This window comes from Sprattus sprattus (assembly GCF_963457725.1).
Source record: "Sprattus sprattus genome assembly, chromosome: 15".
NCBI lineage: Eukaryota > Metazoa > Chordata > Actinopteri > Clupeiformes > Clupeidae > Sprattus > Sprattus sprattus.
In genome coordinates, this window is record NC_137913.1 from 20,825,407 (window position 1) to 20,845,406 (window position 20,000).

At 48.2% G+C, this 20,000-nt stretch overlaps 1 protein-coding gene across 1 annotated transcript in view; it reads right to left on the bottom strand.

The window, feature by feature from the left end:
* Positions 1–20,000, bottom strand: part of fam222aa (family with sequence similarity 222 member Aa) — a gene marked incomplete at its 3' end in the record, with an annotated part of 58,647 nt that overhangs the window by 6,200 nt on the left and 32,447 nt on the right. The window contains exon 2 of the mRNA XM_080853127.1: positions 17,640–17,791. Within this exon, the coding sequence (XP_080709253.1) occupies positions 17,640–17,745 (106 nt within the window). The 5' untranslated portion in view covers positions 17,746–17,791. The remainder of the gene's footprint in view (positions 1–17,639; positions 17,792–20,000) is intronic.

Sequence of the window (20,000 nt, forward strand, 5' to 3'; positions counted from 1 at the left end):
AATAAATCGAACTCATAAGATCTTTAGCTTTCTGACATTCGCTATAGTTAATCATAGATGTTTCTTGCCTGGTATGCATGCATCGTGCAGGCTAATGTTTCCAGTATTTCACATGTTCAAACATATAAGATGTACGTTAGACCGTCATCCTGCAGTTTTTCTTTTTTCTCTTCTGCTCCTGACTGCTCCCTTCATATTTTCATATGTAGAGTGTTTAGCCTATATTTGTGTAGTAGTGCAGTGCAGTAGATTATTATTATCTATTTGAAACTTTATTTCTGGTGCCACGCGCAGAGCAACAAAAACTCGTGAACACAAACTCCCATGGTCCCATGGTTCTATGGAGTTTGAAGAAGCAAGAACGTTTCACATACACATTTCAGCAACAAAACAAACCAAAACTGTCATGAACACAGCACCCACTTTGTTCTCCAGCAGCTAAAATGCTCCGAGGAGAATCAGAGAACATGGAGCATTTTGAAGGCGAAACGCCGCCCAGAAAGAGCCTTTCCACCCCTGCTATGGCTGATCAGCCTCATGGCTAGCGTGGTTGGGGGAGAGAGAGGAGGCGCCATGGCAGGGTGGCAATTAGCAGCCTGACCTTCCTCCTTAATCACACGGCGCCTGGCATAGCACAATGCCCGTGTGTCGGAGCTGCCCGTCTCCAAATGCCAGCCCTCATTAGTGCCACGCCGCCCGAGCGAGGAGGGGAGTATGTGTGTGTGTGTGTGTCTGTGTGTGTGTGTGTGTGTGTGTGTGTGTGTGTGTAGTTGGGGGGGGGGGGGGGGTAAAATAACAGAGAGGAAGTTATCATCTCACTGTGTCCCTCACAAACATTCACACAGACACAACACCCACACACACACACACACACACACACACAGATGAGTCCACCAACACCCACAGGAGAACACACAGACACTCTTTCTCCCACACATGCACACACGCAATTCCGGCGCTGACAGATAACATGCTGTGGTGACAGTGGAGATGACAGTGGTGGCCACAGAGGCGGCCCAGTTTGACCCTGGTGCGGGTCAGGAGGCGCCAAAGACAGCCCTGTGAGTGATGGAGCTGCCCACCCACCCACACCATCCGTCTGCACCCTTCTTCCCCGAAAAACCCCCGACCCGGCACCCTGTACCCTCCCTCTCTCCACCCCAGTCACCCCCCCATCCGCCTCCATGCCCTTCACGCTCCTGCCCGGGCTGTCCTTGAAGGGTGTGGGCGACTGTAGGAGGAGATGGAGAGAGAGAGAATGAAAATGTGAGAAAGAATCGGAGAGAGAGCGAGAGGGCATAATCCTGTACTCTCAATTAACAGTGCTCTAATTAGTCGCTGTGCTGCCTAGAATTCTGATTAACTTGCTCCTGTGAGCATATGTGTGATGTGTGTGTATGCGTTAGATGTGTGTGTGTGTGTGTGTCAGTGTTGAAGGAAGGTTCACCAAGTACAAATACGCAATAAGGCAGCGGAGGTCTAGATTAGACAATAAAAAAAGAAATCCATTTAGTTCAGAGCCTTTTATTTTAGTGAGGGGTCAAACAATGCTGCTAATGAAAATAGACAGAGTGTGGAAATGACAGTGAAAGTTAAAAATACACACACCCACACGCACACACGCACACACACACACACACACACACGCAGAAACGGGGTAAAAACATGTGTGTGAATTTGTAATTAAATGTGTGCACTTCAGAGAGTGTGCGTTAACATGTGTGTGTGTGTGTATGTGTACGTGCGTTTGAACCAGATTATAATATCCCCTGCACTTCAGGTTAGCATTAGCCTACACGTTTAAGTTCAGTCGAGTGCTAATGAAATGAGACGTGTAACCGCAGCCGTCAGATGAGGCTTTCATCCTGCCCACCTGCTCGGCAGACCCAGAGGAGGAAAAACATTTCATTCTGACACCGAAGCACAAAGGTAGCTGAAGTGTCACCGATCATGTTGACACAACAGACAGCCGAGAAGTCACATCAATTCTGGCTCGGTAAATAAGGGTCGCGCTGAGGACGAAACAAACAGGAACCGATTCTGAAAAAAAAGGAAGGGAGAGGAGGAAGAAGAGAGGAAAAAAAACGACACAAATAAAGAGTGAAAGAAGTTGAAATGCTACAGACGGTGGGGAGAGGTCAGTCAAAGTGCACCATGCACCTGGTTCAGGAGCTCCGTTATACTTTCTCTCTCTGTCTCTCTCTCTCTCTCTCTACCTCTCTCTCTCTCTCTCTCTCTCCGCATGAACCTCATGAGAGAAACTGCTTGTTAAAAGTGAATGAGCTGTCAAAGCAGATGCCCAGAGAGAACATAAGCCTGCTTTCACACCAGCCCTCAGCTCCTACTCCAAAGGCCTCCAGCCAACACTTTTAGGACACGTCAAGCTAATCTTTATCTATCTCTCTTTTTCTACCTCCATTGCTTTGGTGGCATATTAAAATCTCTGCCCCTTTCGGAGCGAAGCCTCTGCCTTCCCCTCTCATTGTTCTCTCGTCAGTGGCGGTTAATAATTCAGTGCTGGTAGAAAAGTCCATATATATTTGGGAATTGCTTTGGTTTGGGGTCTGGGTGTGGGGGAGAAGTCCGACTGGCTTTTTAAAATGTTTTTTGTTGCTTCAGAAAGACAAAAATAGGGAAACGGGAGCCGGCGAAATGGACAGATTCCCCGGGCTCAGCCTTTCGTGACATGACCTCTGACCCCTGCTCCATTGTGCCACTTCTCCCCCCCAGACGGGTTCATCGAGTTTATGAGGCACTTTTTCTGCGAGTGCAAGCTTTCAAACACAGCTGACATGAAAACTAAAAAGAATAAAAGCACCAAAGAAGAGATGGCTGGGGAAGAGCGGAGAACGAGAGGAGATGGAGTGGAGAGGAGAGAAATGAATAGAAGGGAACAGAAGAGGGGAGAGGAGACAGAAGAGGAGAAGGAGAAGAGAGAAGAGGACATTGTGGCTCTTTTCCATACCCTGAACAATACCTGTCTGAGGCTAACTGATATGTCATCTGGACTAGGGCTGATTAGTCAACCATTATGACCCCTGTGCCTCTGTCGCCGTAACGACCGACAGGCAAGGACAGCACAATGGGGCCCTGATAGAGCCAGCTGCTCGGGCGTCCACAATTAACCCGCCTGCCTGCCTGCCGGGATGCCACAGCAAGCCTGCTCTAATGAACGCCCCCCTGCACATACACCGGGCACAAGCTGCGAGCTCAAGAGATACCGAGCTTGGCAGAGGCTTCCTGTGTGTGTGTGTGTGTGTGTGTGTGTGTGTGTGTGTGTGTGTGTGTGTGTGTGTGTGTGTGTGTGTGTGTGTGTGTGTGTGTGTGTGTGTGTGTGTGTGTGTGTGTGTGAAGGAGGTGTGGATAACATGTATTTAGGTGTGCAATATATTTGCATGTATGCATGTGTGTGTGTGTGCTGGGGGTGGAGTTGCATATGTGTGCTCATATGTGTGCTCATATGTGTGTGTGTGTGTGTGTGTGTGTGTGTGTGTGTGTGTCAGTGTGTGTGTGTGTCCATCAGTGTGCGTGTATATGTATATGTATGCAAGGTGGTCAGCCAGGCATGCGTTGCCAGGGTGATGGTGACTGGAGCAGAGGCCAGGGGAGTTGAGGCTAAGCGCCGCTTGAATATGCACACAGGGTATGGGGAACCACAGGGACAGCTGAGGGTCAGGCCACAGAAGCACTGATTTGCATTGATAAAAACAAGGCCTTTGTTTCGTGTGCGTATATCTCTCTCTCTCTCTCTCTCTCTCTCTCTCTCTCTCTCTCTCTCTCTCTCTCTCTCTCTCTCTCTCTCTTTCTCTCTCTCTCGGTCTCTGTGTGTCTTTGTTGTGCACATTTGTTTTTGCCAGGGAGTGACAAACAGTGCTCCATAACACAAGAAGTGACTTAAAACAGAGCGACTGTAAGGGGACTCACCAAGGAGACATGGTGAGAGCTGTACTCAGAAGAACTGTTGACACAATCACAAAAACAAAAACAAAAATAACGCATCACAGGAGAGCGGAGACAGCTCCAGACTGATCCGTCACCAGGATCATCTGAGGTTCACCGGCTAAACCACAGCACCAGAGAGAATGAACACCCCCTCCATATCTCCTCAGCCTCTCTTCGAAGGACTCCCTTTTCTTCCGCTCTCTCTGTCCCCATCCTTCTCCTTCTTGTCCCCTTCCTTTTTTTCACCCTCCATCCACCATGCCCTGCCGCTCCCTCTCTCTTCCCCCCTCTCTCCCTGAGTAAGTGAGTTTCACTGGGGCCACTCTCACTTTAGATCACCTCGGGGTGAACACTTTATTATCTGTAGTCAACGCGTCACTGCAAATACCATTCTACACACACAAGTGTCACTTTTCATTTGTCTAGGTGTGGGCAGCATTAGGCTGGGGCTTGAGCAGCCAGTCAGGGATTGCTCTCCCTCTCCCTCTCTCTGTCTCTCTGTCTCTCCCTCTCTCTCTCCCTCTCTGTGTCTCTCCCTCTCTCTCATTCTTTCCTCTGTGCAGAGAGCCCAGTCGAGCTCCTGGCGTGGGAAAAAACATCTCACTTCCACAGAGCCGCTATATCGACCTACATACACACTGACAACAACAGCAATAACAACACTAATGATGCACACCAGATGACCTCCAGTCACACCAAACTATATAGGGTAATGTAAACACATGCATGCATGAAGGTTAAGTGACATATGTGTGAAACAAAAACAATACATATACATGCACCATTAGAAAAATACATGCACGTTCACAGCACAAATACACTATGCCTCTGTATACTTATTCATGAACATAACATTCATTTACATAAAACACACAGTGCATTAACGTGTACACATTAAATGTAAATGTATGTAGAGTGTTTATATGTACACACAGAGTACCCTACATGCTTTGATTCAGCTTTTATCTGGCTGCTAGGCCCGTCAAATTCATACGATGCAATTCATGCATGTCGAACACCAGCGATTTCTGTGTAAGGCGTAGCAATGCAGCATAGCAAGCATATGAATACACAACAACAACAACAAAAACAACAACAACAGAGAAGCATTTTCCCATCTGGGATGACATGCCAGACACTGGCTGCCAAAAGAGCCCCCCCGTCCCCCCCGTCCCCCCCGTCCCCCTCCTCCACTGACCGTGGCTGCAAGCCGGCTGCCGCCACAACAAGCTGACAGGCCGGGCAGAGGGCTTTCTGTGCCGCATCGGAATGTGACCTGTCAGCATTTACACCGGGCCTGGTGTGGGACCACCATCACTCCACCGCAATCATCACCACAACCACAACCACAATAACCACCACCACAGCCACAACAACCATGTCTGTTTGCCACCACATTCATGTAAAACACAACAAACCAACAATAAATATAGAATTGTGCAGTCTGGAGATGAACTGGACTGACGGAACAGAGCTAAGAGGGAAAACTGAAATGTGAGAGGGAGCAGGAGGCAATATTCCATTGTGTTGTCTGAGCTTCCTCCATTTACTGTAATTTATGGATTTGTGCTCGACTTAGACTGGCAATCGTGTGTATGCATGTGTGTGTGTGTGTGTGTGTGTGTGTGTGTGTATGTATGTATGTGTGTGTGTGTATGTGTGTGTGTGTGTGTGTGTGTGTGTGTGTGTGTGTTTATGTGTGTGTGTGTGTGTTTAGAGCAGAGGGGGTAGGGCCATGTAATATATCAAATGTATTCACTTGTTTCAAAAGCGCAAGGTGAAATATCTCAGCTAGCCAAAGGCGCTAACCTGAATGTCCTGATTTAGTGAGAGGGATGGGATAGGATATGTGTGTGTGTGTGTGTGTTTGTGTGTATTGTGATCAGAGACAATCTGTTTTTGGGGAGTGGATGGGTATGAGTGGGTTTGAGTGTGCCTGTCAGGAGGCCTAAACTGAGAAGACAGGTTACAAACTCCTAAGTACACCCTGAGTGATTGTGTGTGCTCTGTGTTGTGTGGATATATATGTTTGTAATATGTCTGTGTATGTACGTGTGGTGCTTTTTGTGTGTGTGTGCACGTGTGTGTGTGTGCACGTGTGTGTGTGTACGTGTGATAACTGTGGGCTCATTGTGCAGCCAGTGTGGGGGCTCTGGATCGGCGTGGAGCGCCGCGCTTCATCAGCATTCTCTCCTTGCTGTCAGCACAAAGCCAAACACACACACATAAACACACACACACACACACATTAACACACAAACACACACACCGAGCACCAGGCCCAGCACCAGCCCCGTGGTGTCATGTGAGATTAGGCCTCTGCTCACGAGCCTGTGAACTCGGCTCTGCCTCACAAAATTCGCCACCCACCCGTCCACTCCCCCTCTACTCTCATTCAGTCCCTCTCTTCGTGTTCTTTCCCATCCCTCTCTCTCTCTTTCTTCTTTCCCATCCCTCTCTCTTTACATTCTCTCTAGGACTTTTTTGTGCTATCGCCATCTCTCTCCCTTCTTTATCTGACTCTCCCTGTTTCTCTCTCCTCTCTCTCTCTCACCCTCTCCCTCTCATTCTTTATCTGACTCTCCCTGTTTCTCTCCCCTCTCTCTCTCTCACCCTCTCCCTCTCATTCTTTATCTGACTCTCCCTGTTTCTCTCCCCTGTCTCTCACTCTCTCAATCGCTCTCCTTCAATCTTCCTTCCTCCCTTACGTCTATTTAATCTGTACCTCCATGACTCTAGAAGTTGGACCAGTACTCTATCTCCTAAGCACACACCAACACCAATCTGCCCTTATTGCTCGCTAAGAGGCCTGCCCACATTCTCCCAGGGCTTTTCACCCCCCCCCCCCCCCCCCCCGGGAGGGCCAAGAGAGACAGAGGAAGACACCGATGAAGAGATGGACAAAAACAGCTTGCTCAATGAGGCTTAGCAATGTTCCGGCTACAGCCAGGTCAACACGGCACTCAGGCATGAAACGTACACAGAAATACACACACCCACACACACACGCACCCACACACACACAGAGAATATAAACATCCATTGAGATGTACACATACACAGTCATTTAAAGATAAAAACAAGCTCTCTCATACACGCACAGTTATACCCATATTCATGCACACCCACATAATTACATGCATACACAATTATAAAACACTCACATACACGAACATTTAAAAACATACAACCACACACCCACCCACACACACACACACACACACACACACACACATACACAGACAAAGTCATAATAAGGTTAATAAGGAGGTTTAAAGCCAGCTGTAAATGTGTCTTTGAGGTTTGAGTGCTAATAAACACTGGCTAACAAACACATGCTTTATATGAGTCCTAAAGATAAGGCGCCTAGCGAGACCTGCTGTAACCCTGGCTGGGGATTATTACAGCATTGGACAAGGGACAAGAGACAAGATGGACAAGGTGCAGTGAAAGGGGGGGGGGGTTGGTGCAGGCTGGTTATCTTGAATTCACCTTGATTCGGGCCTCTGTGTTGTGTGTGAGTGAAAGTGTTTGATAGTCTGACTGCATTTGTGTGAGAGGATCATGAGAGCGAGCATGTTTGTGTGGTATGTGGAGCGAAAACTAGCATGTGCTTGGGTATGTGTTGGTGTGTAAGTGTGTTCGGACACACACTGTATGTGTTCATCTGAGTGGTCATACAGTATGTTTTAGCACACACAGACAGAGAGTGTGTGTGTGTGTGTGTGTGTGTGTGTGTGTGTGTGTGTGTTTGCAGGTATGTGTGTGCATGTGAGGGTGTGTGGCACGTGAGAGCCTCTGTGGGTGTGGGTGTGTGTGTGTGTGTGTGTTTGTGCATGTGTGCGTGTGCATGCAGCATAAGTGAGTGCATTTGCGTGTGTGTGGCGCGTGAGAACCAGGCTGTGTGTGTGTGTTTGTGTGTGCACATGTAGCAGGCCTGTCACAAGAGGGGAGGCTGTGGTGCGCGGGCCGCAGGTAAATGGGAGAAGAAAGCCGCCTGCGGGCTGCCTGGAGCAAACCCGGGCCCTTCTGTTCTATCATTTAGGAGACAAGTCCTCCACTGATTCCCAATTAATATTTAACAAGGCGCAGGCAACAAGGCCCTACACTCTGGCAGGCAGGCAGAGTGGGAGAGAGAGAGAGAAGGACAGACAGAGAGAGAAAGGGGAGGAGAGGAGAGGAGAGGAGAGGAGAAAGAGTGAAGGGGGAGAGAGAACCAGAAAAAGACAGAGAGAGACCAAGAGAATGGGATGTGTACACAAGCACAGAGAGAGAGAGAGAGAACAAGTAGGAAATGTCGCTCTGTGAGTGTTACACATTGCTTTGATGTTTCGATGCCCAATCTGCTCACAGACGGACATCTGATTTCCTTCATGGCGCAGCTGAACACAATACGTCAATCCTCAGAGGGAGCTTTCTGTCTCAGCTAGCCATGCAACATTCATGTTGTTTTAAATGCTTGGAAGACCAATTTAGACAAAAAAAATCACAGCCCAGGGTACATATTACAAACATAACCAGATTTACACTGACCCTGACACACACACACACTCACCGACGCAAACCGACACACACCAACACACACACTCACACACACACTCACACACACACACACACACACACACACACACACATACACACACACACACACACACACACACACACACACACAAACACATGCGCTTACTGCTGAGGTGAGTTCAGTCTGTAGGTCACTTCATATGTGGTTAGCTCGCTCAAAAAACCCCTCTGTCACTTCCTCCATTACTTTCTCTTTTTCTTCTTTGTCTTTCTCTCTTTTCTCACTGTCTTTCTCTCTCCTCCTCTCATTACGTTGTGGTGATTGACTGCGTCAGACAAGTAGGCACTAATTGCAGCTAAAGGTCCCTCAGGAGTGGCGGTGTTAGCACAGTGCACAGAAGCCATCACACACTCACTCACTCACTAACTCTCTCTCTCTCTCTCTCTCTTTCTCGCTCCCATCTCCTCTTCCCACTCTTTCTCTCTCTCTCTCTCACACACACACACATACTCTCTCCATCAACCATCAAGGCAAGCTTTTACTCACACAGAATTCCCCCACTCCTTCCATCTGTCTCGCCCACACTCCCTCCTCCCTCACTCCCTCCATCTTTCCTTACCTCCCCCTGACATGGGCTTTTACTCCCAATCATGTTCACATTACCCACTCCATTCATAATTGCCCCTGTTGCCCCAGTGCCCCACATACCGAAATACAAGTCGCAACTAAAGACAGCAAACACTGGTGCTGATGAGAATGGGCCTTGGGGCTCAAACCTATATATGGGTCTGTATGCACCAGAGAAGCAGAGGGATTGTATCATTCAGCATGGATGCATGGATGTGATACATGTGATACATGGCACATATGGATAATACGAAACAATCTGCTTTACATATGGATCAAGTATTTAGGAAGGGTTACATAGAGTAAAAAGGTTCTAGTAATCAGCTTGCAGTGACTGATTAAATGACACAGCTGTTTATATTTAACCTGTGGACCGTGAATGACAGGCCACCATGCTCTTGATTAAGTGAAACAGAGCAATGCACAGACACATGGATCAATACAGTTCTGGAGCGCTAACCAAACCTCTGTTTTCATCTCTCTCGCTCTCTGTTCTCTCTCTCTCTCGTTTCTATCACTTACTCTCTCCATTGATGTCCCTGGCCTGACTTTCAGCAGGGGCTCTGTGTGTCATCCAACCTGACACACACACACACACACACACACACACACACACACACACACACACACACACACACACACACACACACACTAATGTGCACCTGGGAAGCCCATTGAATGCCAGCCGAGAGAGAGACAGATAGAGAGAGAGAGAGAGTGAGAAAGAGAGAGGCAGAGAGGTACGAGAGGTGGCAGCATGGCACTCCATCTCTGGTGGCTCTGTCACAGCCAAGGTGACAGCCGCTGCCTGCCCATGCCCGCTGCCTGTGCCACCCTGGTGCCACCCTAGCTGGCTGCGTGATTAACAGCCTGCCCACCCTCCTGTAAGACAGACGGCCGAGTGCCCGTCGTGGGACAGGGGCACGGCAGTGTGCCCCACATCCTCCCTCGCCGGAAATGATATACATGCGTGCCAGCCAGCAAGGAGTCGCCAACCGGTCCCACTACGCCTTTAGTTAAAAAAAAAAAACAGGTGGCAAAGAGGAGGAGGAGGAGGATAAAAGAGAGAGAAGATGAGCAGGGCGAGGATGTGGAGGATGTGGAGGAGTACATGAGTAGCAAACACCAGCTGCAGATTTGAAGGGATGGCTACTCGTCAATCAGAGAGGGACAGAGTGAAAATGTAGAATAAATAAATGAATTAAAATGGAAGGGCAGGCGGGTGATGATGGTGCCTAGTGAAGGCGGAGGGCTGGGGGAATGCTGAATGCAGCCTGCTGAAAAGCTGTTCAATCAGCAGGGAAAAGGTCAAGAGCATGCAGTATCCTGCCTTCCTCGCTCTCTCTCTCTCTCTTTCTCTCTTGTTTTAATTCGCCTATCTCTCTCCATGCCTATCGCTTTCTCTCTTTACCTTTCTCTCTTGTGGTCTCTCTCTCTCTCACACACACACTTGATTTCCTCCCTCAGTCTTTCTCTCTTTCTTCTCTCCCTCTCTTTTTCTCTCTTCTCCACCCTTCTGCCACTCTCTATCTCGCCCTCTCTCCCATATCTCCGGTCCTTTGCCTCATTATCTTTCCAGCTCTCGCAAGTAATCAGGGAAAAGGTTGTCATCTCAGCTGCCACTTGTGACCACATTTAAATATTTCACAGGGACATTTTCCCAGCTCTGCGACATCCACACAGAAACAGTGCAGGAAACCGCACGACATAGCATCACTGCATACACAGACGTCAACTACGTGGTTACATTCAGGAAACAGAGTAACTTTAAAACACCGTTTGCCATTCCTTGCCAAATAATCACTTCAAATTCAATTAAAACACATTTAGCCTCCTAAAAGTCGAACGTAATTTAAGACACGTGTAAATTGCGCTAATAGATTGATTATCTTAAAAGTCAGGAAGCAAAGGACCAGGGTTTGTACCAACATAAAAAAAACATAATTTTCTTATTTTAGCCGGAATGAATGGGTCCTTGTGTGCAGATCTCACACATGCACACACATACACACACACACACACACACACACACACACACTCTCACACACACACACACACACACATACACACACACACACACACACACTCACGCACACACAAACAAATAAGATAAAAATGCAGACTAGTGATGCATGCTCTTTGAGGATGAGAAGAGGCTCTCAAGGGCCCTGTACTGGCAGCCGTGGCTGCTGCTGGTGCCTCCTTAAATACACCAGGTCCCCTTTGACGGTGCATTCACAGTGATGCTGAACAAACATCAAAACAGCTCAGCCCGTCATGTCACCACGCCCACTGAAACAACAGCCTCCGACAGAGAGCTAGCTGGGTTTGGTGGTTATTGTTGTGTGCGCGGAGTGGCGAATGTCAAGGCGATGGAAAAATGTGTACAAAGTGAGTGAGATGGAAAAAGAGTACAAGTGATGGTCATTGTGTGAATGGAAACAGAGGTTCTTATAATCAATGGTTCTCTTTTTGAATCCACTTGCTTCATTCTGGCTCTGTGCTTTCTGTGAGTCTCTGTCCCCCTCTTTAGCTTGTCTCTGTTTCTCTCTCTCTCTCTCTCTCTGACCCTCACATTATCTCCATCTGTGTCTGTCCATATCTGTGTGCGCCTGTCTGTCTGTCTCCCTCCCCTTCTCTCCCTCCTTCTCTCTCTCTCTCCTTCATTTGACACTCCCTCTCCACCATCCGGTCTTGTGAGGTCTTTAATCCAGCTCGGCCTGATTGGTTCCTGTGACCCCGAAAGATGATGTCACGCTGCCATATGGGCTGGCTGGCTCTTGAGAGCCAGGCTCCAGCGGGATGCTCACCGGGGGCACGCGGGCACAAGCCACGACAGTGCCGCAGCAGGCCTCGGATCCAAACCCCTGTGCGGCCGCGTGACTTAGCGGGGGAGCCCAGGCCAAGCTAAAGGGGCCAGGTCTCTACATGGGCACAGGAGATGCTCATGGAGGCAAAAGAGGGGGCACCCAGAGGGGAGCGATTTAAACTGAGACAACACAAGACAACACAAAACACAAGCCAGATTTTGGTCCAGCCTGCTCCTTTGCTGCGCTTCCTGGTTCAAAGCAAAGATTGCTGGTATAAAATACTTGCATGACTTGTGAGACAGGCCTGTCAATGCAAGTCATGGCGTCAGCTTACTCTGGTAGTAAAATATAACTGTATAATGTTTTTACTCAAATATAAAACAACACACAAATATATAGTAACAACTAAAATATTTCTTTATTTTTTCCAAATGTGCTGTAGCCTATACATCACAGAAAACACAACTGAATGTGTAAATGTGCACAGAACAAACAATAGGATATAGGCCAGCACAGACAAATGTAAAATAAAAAAGGACAAAAACTAGTCTGCATCCTGTTCTAGCTCAAGACAACATTGACAATATTGTATCAGAAATAGACCTATACAGTGCTGGGTTCATGTACACGCAAATGTCTCTTGACCAGGCTCCATCTGCACGCAATTAAAGATTCAATCTGTGTGAAAAATGAACCTGGAGTCAAGCAAACTAGACTTCATGTGCATGGGGCTTGAACTAATAATCTGTAGGACAGGAACGAGGGCCTGTAGAGGAACAGCCTGCTCAGAGGAAACATCCATCCACTGGAGGTGTGATGCAAGTCCCACATAACCCAACCTGGCATAGTCCCATAATCCTCCCTGTCCTATCCTATCTCTCCTCACACCACTGTGGACTGTGAGAAATACAAATAGGCTTAGACTTAACACTTCAAACTTAGTGTGCGTGTTCAGGTTAAGGGAAGGAGCTAGGTATGTTTGAGGTGGGGGTTAGCCATAGGGTCAGGTAGAGGTTGGAGCAAGATGACAGTTGGGTGACAGTTAAGCACTAGGGCTACTTGGATGATTTGCTGACCCTTTTAAGTGTCTAAAACCAGCTATGCAAATACCCACAGCGATTAATGGGTAATTTTAGATGGAGGAGAGGAGTGAGACAAAATAAAGATTTGAGAAAGAGAAGAAGAATCACACAAATTGCATGAAAGAGTAAACAAAGAAGATGACAAGATGGTCCAGAGGACGAAAAAAGAAAAGGAAAGAAAAAAAAGAATTTAACTAGCAGTTTTGCCTCCATGATGTTGATTTCCAACACTAATATAGCTGTTCTGTCTCTCTTTCTTTCCCTCTCCCTCCCTCCTTTTCTCTCTCTCATTTTCATGTCACCATGCAGGCCACTGGCAAATAGTCTGGTGGTGGGGAGGGGGGGGGGGTGAAGGGCTCTGCAAATGTCACCCAAAAGGGGGGATTTAATTAAAGATGACAGGGCCGGGTGCTGGCAGCGCAGCACATGCGCGAGGAATTTCAGCGCGCAGAAAGTAAGCGGCTGTGATTTATAATTTAAGCAGCGCTCAACATTCCCTTTTAATTCCACGGCGAGGGAAGAGCTAATTCCAAAGGCTAACCCAGTAAGGCTAATCCAATATGATATTTTTAAGGGCACACAGTGGATGTTTTTTTTTTTTTTAAAGATCCCCCCTCCTCCTCCATCACTCTCTCTCTCTCTCTCTCTCTCTCTCTCTCTCTCTCTCTCTCTCTCTCTCTCTCTGTCTGTCTCACTCTTTCTCACTGTCTCTCTCGGTCTCTCACAGCTGCTTCAGTTCCATGTACAGTATTCTCTCGTTTCCTTGTCTCTGTCTCCCTCTCCCTCTCTCTCCCTCCATCTCCCTCTGTCTTTCTCTCCCTCTCTCAGACAGAGCGAGGACTGTGATAATGGAAACATCCCCCTCTCGCCGCCTCCTGTTTGGCCCGCTAAGCTCGTTGCACTCCAGGGAAATTGATTGTCTGGCGAGCTGATCTGAACGCTCGCAGCTGATGCCGGAGCCAGTTAAGCCCTTTTTTATTGAGGGTATGAGGGATTTTTAATGGGAGTCGCATCAATGAACTGTGTAGGCGCTCGGCATCTGCATGCCTCTCTACCATGTCCCCTTCCCTCACGTTCCCCAACAACCCAACCCCACAAATACACACACAACACAGACACACACACACACAAAGATGTGTATGAGAGAGGGATGACAGAAAAGAATGGGTTGCTGTATGTATAGAGGGAATGAGCCGAGCCAAGAGAGAGAATGATATAGATAGGGAGATAGAAAGGTAGAGTGAGAGGGAGAGATAACGAGAGAGAGGGATGGGTGGATGGGGTGGATGGGGGGAGAGAGAGAGAGAGAGAGAGAGAGAGAATGGTCCCCTGCTGCTTTTGTGCAAAGGACAGCAGATGCAAATGGCAGTGCTCACCTCTCCAGCGCTGCCAGCTACTCTGCTGAGTGTTCTCCATCATCTCAGGACACACTCTATTATCTCTACCAACCAGTCTCACACAGATGCGCGCACACACACACACACACACACATTCAACAAAAAAAATATACACACACAAACACACATGACAATACATACAGACCCACACACACACACACACACACACACAACCAAAAATATATACACACACAAACACACATGAAAATACATACAGACCGACACACACACACACAAAACCAAAAATATATACACATACAAACACACAGACAATACATACAGACCCCCACACACACACACAAACACAAAAAAAAAAAATATATATATATATATACACACACACACAAACACGCACGTCAAACATACATTATGCACATACAGATGGCTGAATAATCTACTAATCTACTGTGTGTGCGCATGTGAGTGTGCGTCTGTGTATGAGTGTGTGTGTGTGTGTGTGTGTCTGTGTGTGTTTGTGTGTGAGAGAGTGTGTGCGTGTGTGTGAATGTCACATGCGCCTCCTCCACAAGGGCCCCCACAGAGCTGCCCGTCACTGTGTGCTCTCACTGCTCTGAGACCCTTCCATCTCTTCAACCCAACCCCCCTGAAACGAACCACCGGCACAGCACAGGCTAAAGCCTTTTCACAGGTGAACGAGGAGACTGAAAGAGAGAGGCCGGGAGAAAGAAGGGGAAGAGATAGAAGGACAGAGGGAAAGAATGGATAGAGGGAGAAACTGTTCTTCTCGTATTGATTGCAGGGGCCAGCTCCTGCTGACTGCCTGAATAAAGGCCCTCTGAGGAAGTGGGCTAATCCTGAGGAAATTGGAGGGAGGGAATCGATTAAGATGGCCGTGGTGGCCTTTCTTCTCCTCTCCAAGTGCCCTCTTTCACTCCTCGTCCTCTCGCTCGCTCTCTCTCGTCACCCTTTCACTTTCTTTCTTCACATCTCTCTGCACTTCTCCTCCCCCTGTCTTTGAATTCCTCTTTCTCGACCTTGCTCTCCTCCTTCCATGAGCACACATTTTGATTCCCCCATCACGTCACTCACCCTGGCAGCTTCTCTGCGGCGCACTGTCCATGCCAGGGCAGCTCTCTGTTCAAGAGAATCTTGACTTGAGGACAAACATGCAAAAAAACAGCCCATCAATACCAGGACACAGGGATTTTGCTTATTGTTTAAAGCCAGGGAGGAGATGTGGGAATTTCCTATGGAAGGCTGTCCTTTTATGAGAGCCCACGGATATCAGGCCACCATGAGAGCAGAATCTCCACACCATCCTATTACCGCTCTGAGCTTAGGCTGAAACTGCTACTGCCCGTGGGTTAGTCCTCTGGTTACATTGTCTCTCTCTCTCTCTCTCTCTCTCTCTCTCTGTCTTTCTATCTCTTCCTCTCATAAAAAAGCCCCCACCCAAACCAAAACCCCTCTAATCGGCTTGCTGTCTTTGGACGCTGTCACAATGCAAAACAAAAGGGCACAAACACTTTTGGAACGCTCTAAAACCCTGGATCGCCGTTTGGCTAAAGGCTAATCTGTGGGTTTCGGAGGAAAATCCGAAGGGAGCGTGTATTTATGGATAGGGGGAACTATTTGCCCTCATTCTTTTTTTGTTGTTGTTTTAAATCCTTGGGCCAGAGTTACCTTGTCAAGTAGCCTTCCTGTGACCAGGGGGTCTGTGTTATTAACGCTACTACTGACACAGGCTGAAGGACACGCCGGTCCAGTTCGAGGCCATACAGAAACAGCATCAGCTCTGAGTTCTGTAGACATATCCTTCAGATGGAGCAGCTCCAGGCAAAACAACATCCAGTGTGCATCCTGTCATCCACAATTCAGAAACATGACGAGAAATACACCTGAGTGTGTGCAATCTCTTCTGTAAAAACGTATCCTTCAAAGAAGTCTTAGCCTTTCCTTTGTGCACTCTGTCATACAGTAGACCATTCAAAACATTCAACAGAAGAATAAAACAAATGCCCAATCTCATTCCTCCTATCTGTAGATATTGATTTATTTGACACCTACCAAGTCTCCATGATTACATACAGTACAGACTGTTAGGCCAAACACTCATGTTTACAGAGTCACAGGGGCCATGGCTCCAGATGAGTCCTCCATCATAATATACCCAACAACCCCTATACGTCACAAAGACTCGAACACCAAGCTACAGCCGGATCCAAGCACACATTCAGTGCTCACACAAACCAGACCACACAAAAGGATACGTGGACGTGTGGTGCTCTGTAATGACTTGAACACCTTTAGCCTGGCCGGTAAATGATTACAGACGTGTTTGCGCTGGCCACATGCACTGTGAGGACAGATAATCACTTTCTGGTTGACGAGCAAACCCTCCATTTCCTGCCGGTTCTTTAACAGCCTGCCGGGGAGGCACCAAGCCTGGCAACTGTATCCGCCACCGAGCAGGGAGAGGAGAGGATTTGCGACTTGACTGCAGTGCGACCGTGAAAAACAGATGCTGGCAACCTTCACACAGGGCTTTAAATCACATCACACACACGGCCATGCTCACTGTTCAAAAGATCAAGAGCCTGGGGTAGGGGTGGGGTTGGGGTGGGGGTGGGGGGGGGTCAAGTCCTTGCAAGAAGGGAGAAAAAGATAAGTCCTCTAGGTCTAGGCCAACAATTCACTGAGACACATTCCCTCTCACAGCGACACCGCCTCACACACACAGTCTCACACACACCGCCTCACACACACAGCCTCACACACACCGCCTCACACACACAGTCTCACACTCGCAATCTCAGAAATGCACCCACATGCACAAGACTGGGCAATGGTAAAAATGTAGTCTATTCATAAAGGACAGAAGAATGAAAGGAAGCAAGAGAGAACAGAAGAAAAACATTAGAAAAAAAAGTCCAAAGGCAATAGCTGTAAGCGTGGCACATGGCACTGTTATAACATGCAGTTCCTCAAAGAATGCAGCCTCCTGCCATTGCCTCCGCTCGCTGGCATCGCTTCAGTTCACATTTACGGCCGAGCAGGCGCAACCTGGACGACATACATATCCATAGACACCATACAACCACAGAGGTGAAAGGTCAAAAGCTGCAGCCTTAGCTCTGACCCTGACCCCCCCAAACAGCCCGAGGAAACAGGGAATAACAATCCCACGCTCCAGCAGGAGGTCGGCCATTGACCCCGCTCCTTTCACGCCGACCCAACCCCAGCCCGCCCCGCACCCCTGCACCCCGTCCTGTGGTAGTGACCATTCTCGGGGACTCACATTTTCGACTGATGGCCTGCGGTGGCTCCAGGGCCTTGCCGGAGCAGATGGGGTGGTGATGGTGCTGGGGCGGCGGGTTCTGCCTCCTCTGCAGGCAGGCCAGCATGGCAGCGCGGGAGGGAAACTACAGCCGGGGCACCGCCGAGAGAGACCTGAGAGAGAGAGAGAGAGAGAGAGAAGGAGAGGGTTATTAGGCTATTAAACCAGCTCTTTAACATTCATACATCATACAACATTCAAATTGGTTGTCACAAACCTTACACCTTCAGATTCAAAAAGACAAGATTGCAAGAGAGAGAGACAGACAGAGTGAGATAGAGAAAGGAATAGGGAGAGAGGCGAACGTGAAAGTCGGACAGAGAGAAGGAAAACAAAGTTAGGATCACACTCTTCCAGTCCAAAGGTGGGCGACTTAAGCTGCCACTGGTTTAACTGCCTGTTCAAGTGGGAGGTCTGAGTCCTTGAGCCACCCCCTCCAACACCCCCGTCCCCCCCCCAACACCACCTCACTCTCTTCTCCCCTCCGCTATTTCGACAGGAGAGAGCTTGTTTGCGGCTAATGGGACTCGAGCTGCATCCTTCCTGCCTCAGTGTGTGTCTGTGTGTGTGCGTACGTGTGTGTGTGTGTGTGTGTGCGTGTGTGCAGAATGTCTAATGCACACCTGCTTCATAGCTTGTTGCCCCGAGCCCTGCAATTTACGACCACTCTCCCTTCTGCCACCGCACTCAAGGGGAGCCCTATGTGTGATAGCGTCAAAGAGAGAACGCTACAATCTCCTTCAATAACACAAATAGGCCCACAACCAGCACTGGTTTATTATACATGTAAAGCATAACACACAACACCATGGAGTCACACACAAAACACACACACACAGAGACACACACTCACACACACACACCCATCTCTCTGCATCTCACAGGAGTTGGAATGCGTTGATTGATGGCGGTATCAGAGGAAATGCCTAAAACAGCAGTCTGTCTGCAAGGGCTTCAACTGGTGCGACAGCTCCGGGTGCTTGTCAAAAAAGGGCTTGAGGATTTGTGCGTTTGTGGGGTTGGGGGTGGTGAGTGTGTGAGACGGAGTGTATGCATGCGTGAGAGAGTGGATGTGTACTTGTGTGGGTGTGTGTGCATGCACCAGAGTGTGTGTGTGTGTGTGTGTGTGTGTGTGTGTGTGTGTGTGTGTGTGTGTGTGTATGTGTGTGTGTGTGTATGTGAGAGTGCTGATGGTTTGGGTGGGGTGGACGCCAGCCGTACATCAGGGGATGTGACAGCACTAATCAATCTTCACCTAGGCCATAAATCTCAGACGCAGCATATGAGCGCATGTGTGTGTCAGTGGGTGTGTGTGCATGCCCACAAGCATGTGTGTATGTGTGTGAGTATGTGAGTGTGTGTGTGTGTGTGTGTGTGTGTGTGTGTGTGTGTGTGTGTGTGTGTGTGTGTGTGTGTCTGCATATATGTGTGTGTTTGCAAACATTTGCATGTGTGTTTTTGTCTCTCTCTATCTCTCTCTCTCTGTTTGTCTGTGAGATCCTTCCAATGGTACAGGAACTAGGATGTGGTCCCAGACACATCCAGAAACAGCAGCCTTCTCATTGACGCCATCCCAGTCCATCCACAGACTGACCTTCACATACTGACCCCAACACAGCTGAGTAGCCAGAACTACACTGCATGAAAGTGAGAAAGTACTGATCCGGGATCGAGGTAATGAAGACATTCGCTTGACAACCTCATTAATGACAAGCATAAACTACACAGTAAAAGGTCAGAATCATTTCTTTCCTCCTTCACTTTTCCACTTAATCTACGTACAGTGCATCAACAACACCAGATGAGTACACAAGACATGACGCTTGTATTTGACTTCATTACTCAAGCATGTTTTCTGTGTTTAAAACCAATTCAACACGACAATAAACGCAAACATTGCAATTAACCTATCCTGACACTGATAAAGAAGTGCACTTGAACAGCCCGATGATTTCTCTTGTATTTTTATTCCACCTAATGAGGTCCTCTGATCCTGTTCTTGCAAGTATCTCTCTCTCTCTCTCTCTCTCTCTCTCTCTCTCTCTCTGTCTCTCTCTATCTCTCCCTCTGTCCTGGACTGTTCTTCCGCACCCGCCTCGTCACATTCGCACAAAAGCCCGCCGCTGAATATTTCATCTCAGCTGTCAACAGCCGAGGCCCGAGCCGAGGATTATTGAAAAATGATTTCTCGTGTGCTTGTCAGGGCCGCGTCTCTGGTTATTTATGTTCCCGTGGAATCTTCCGCGCAAGCGTTTAGCTACACGTCGGCGCTCTTATTACTCCACTTAAAAGATCGCTGTGCGAATATGATTGGAATCAATG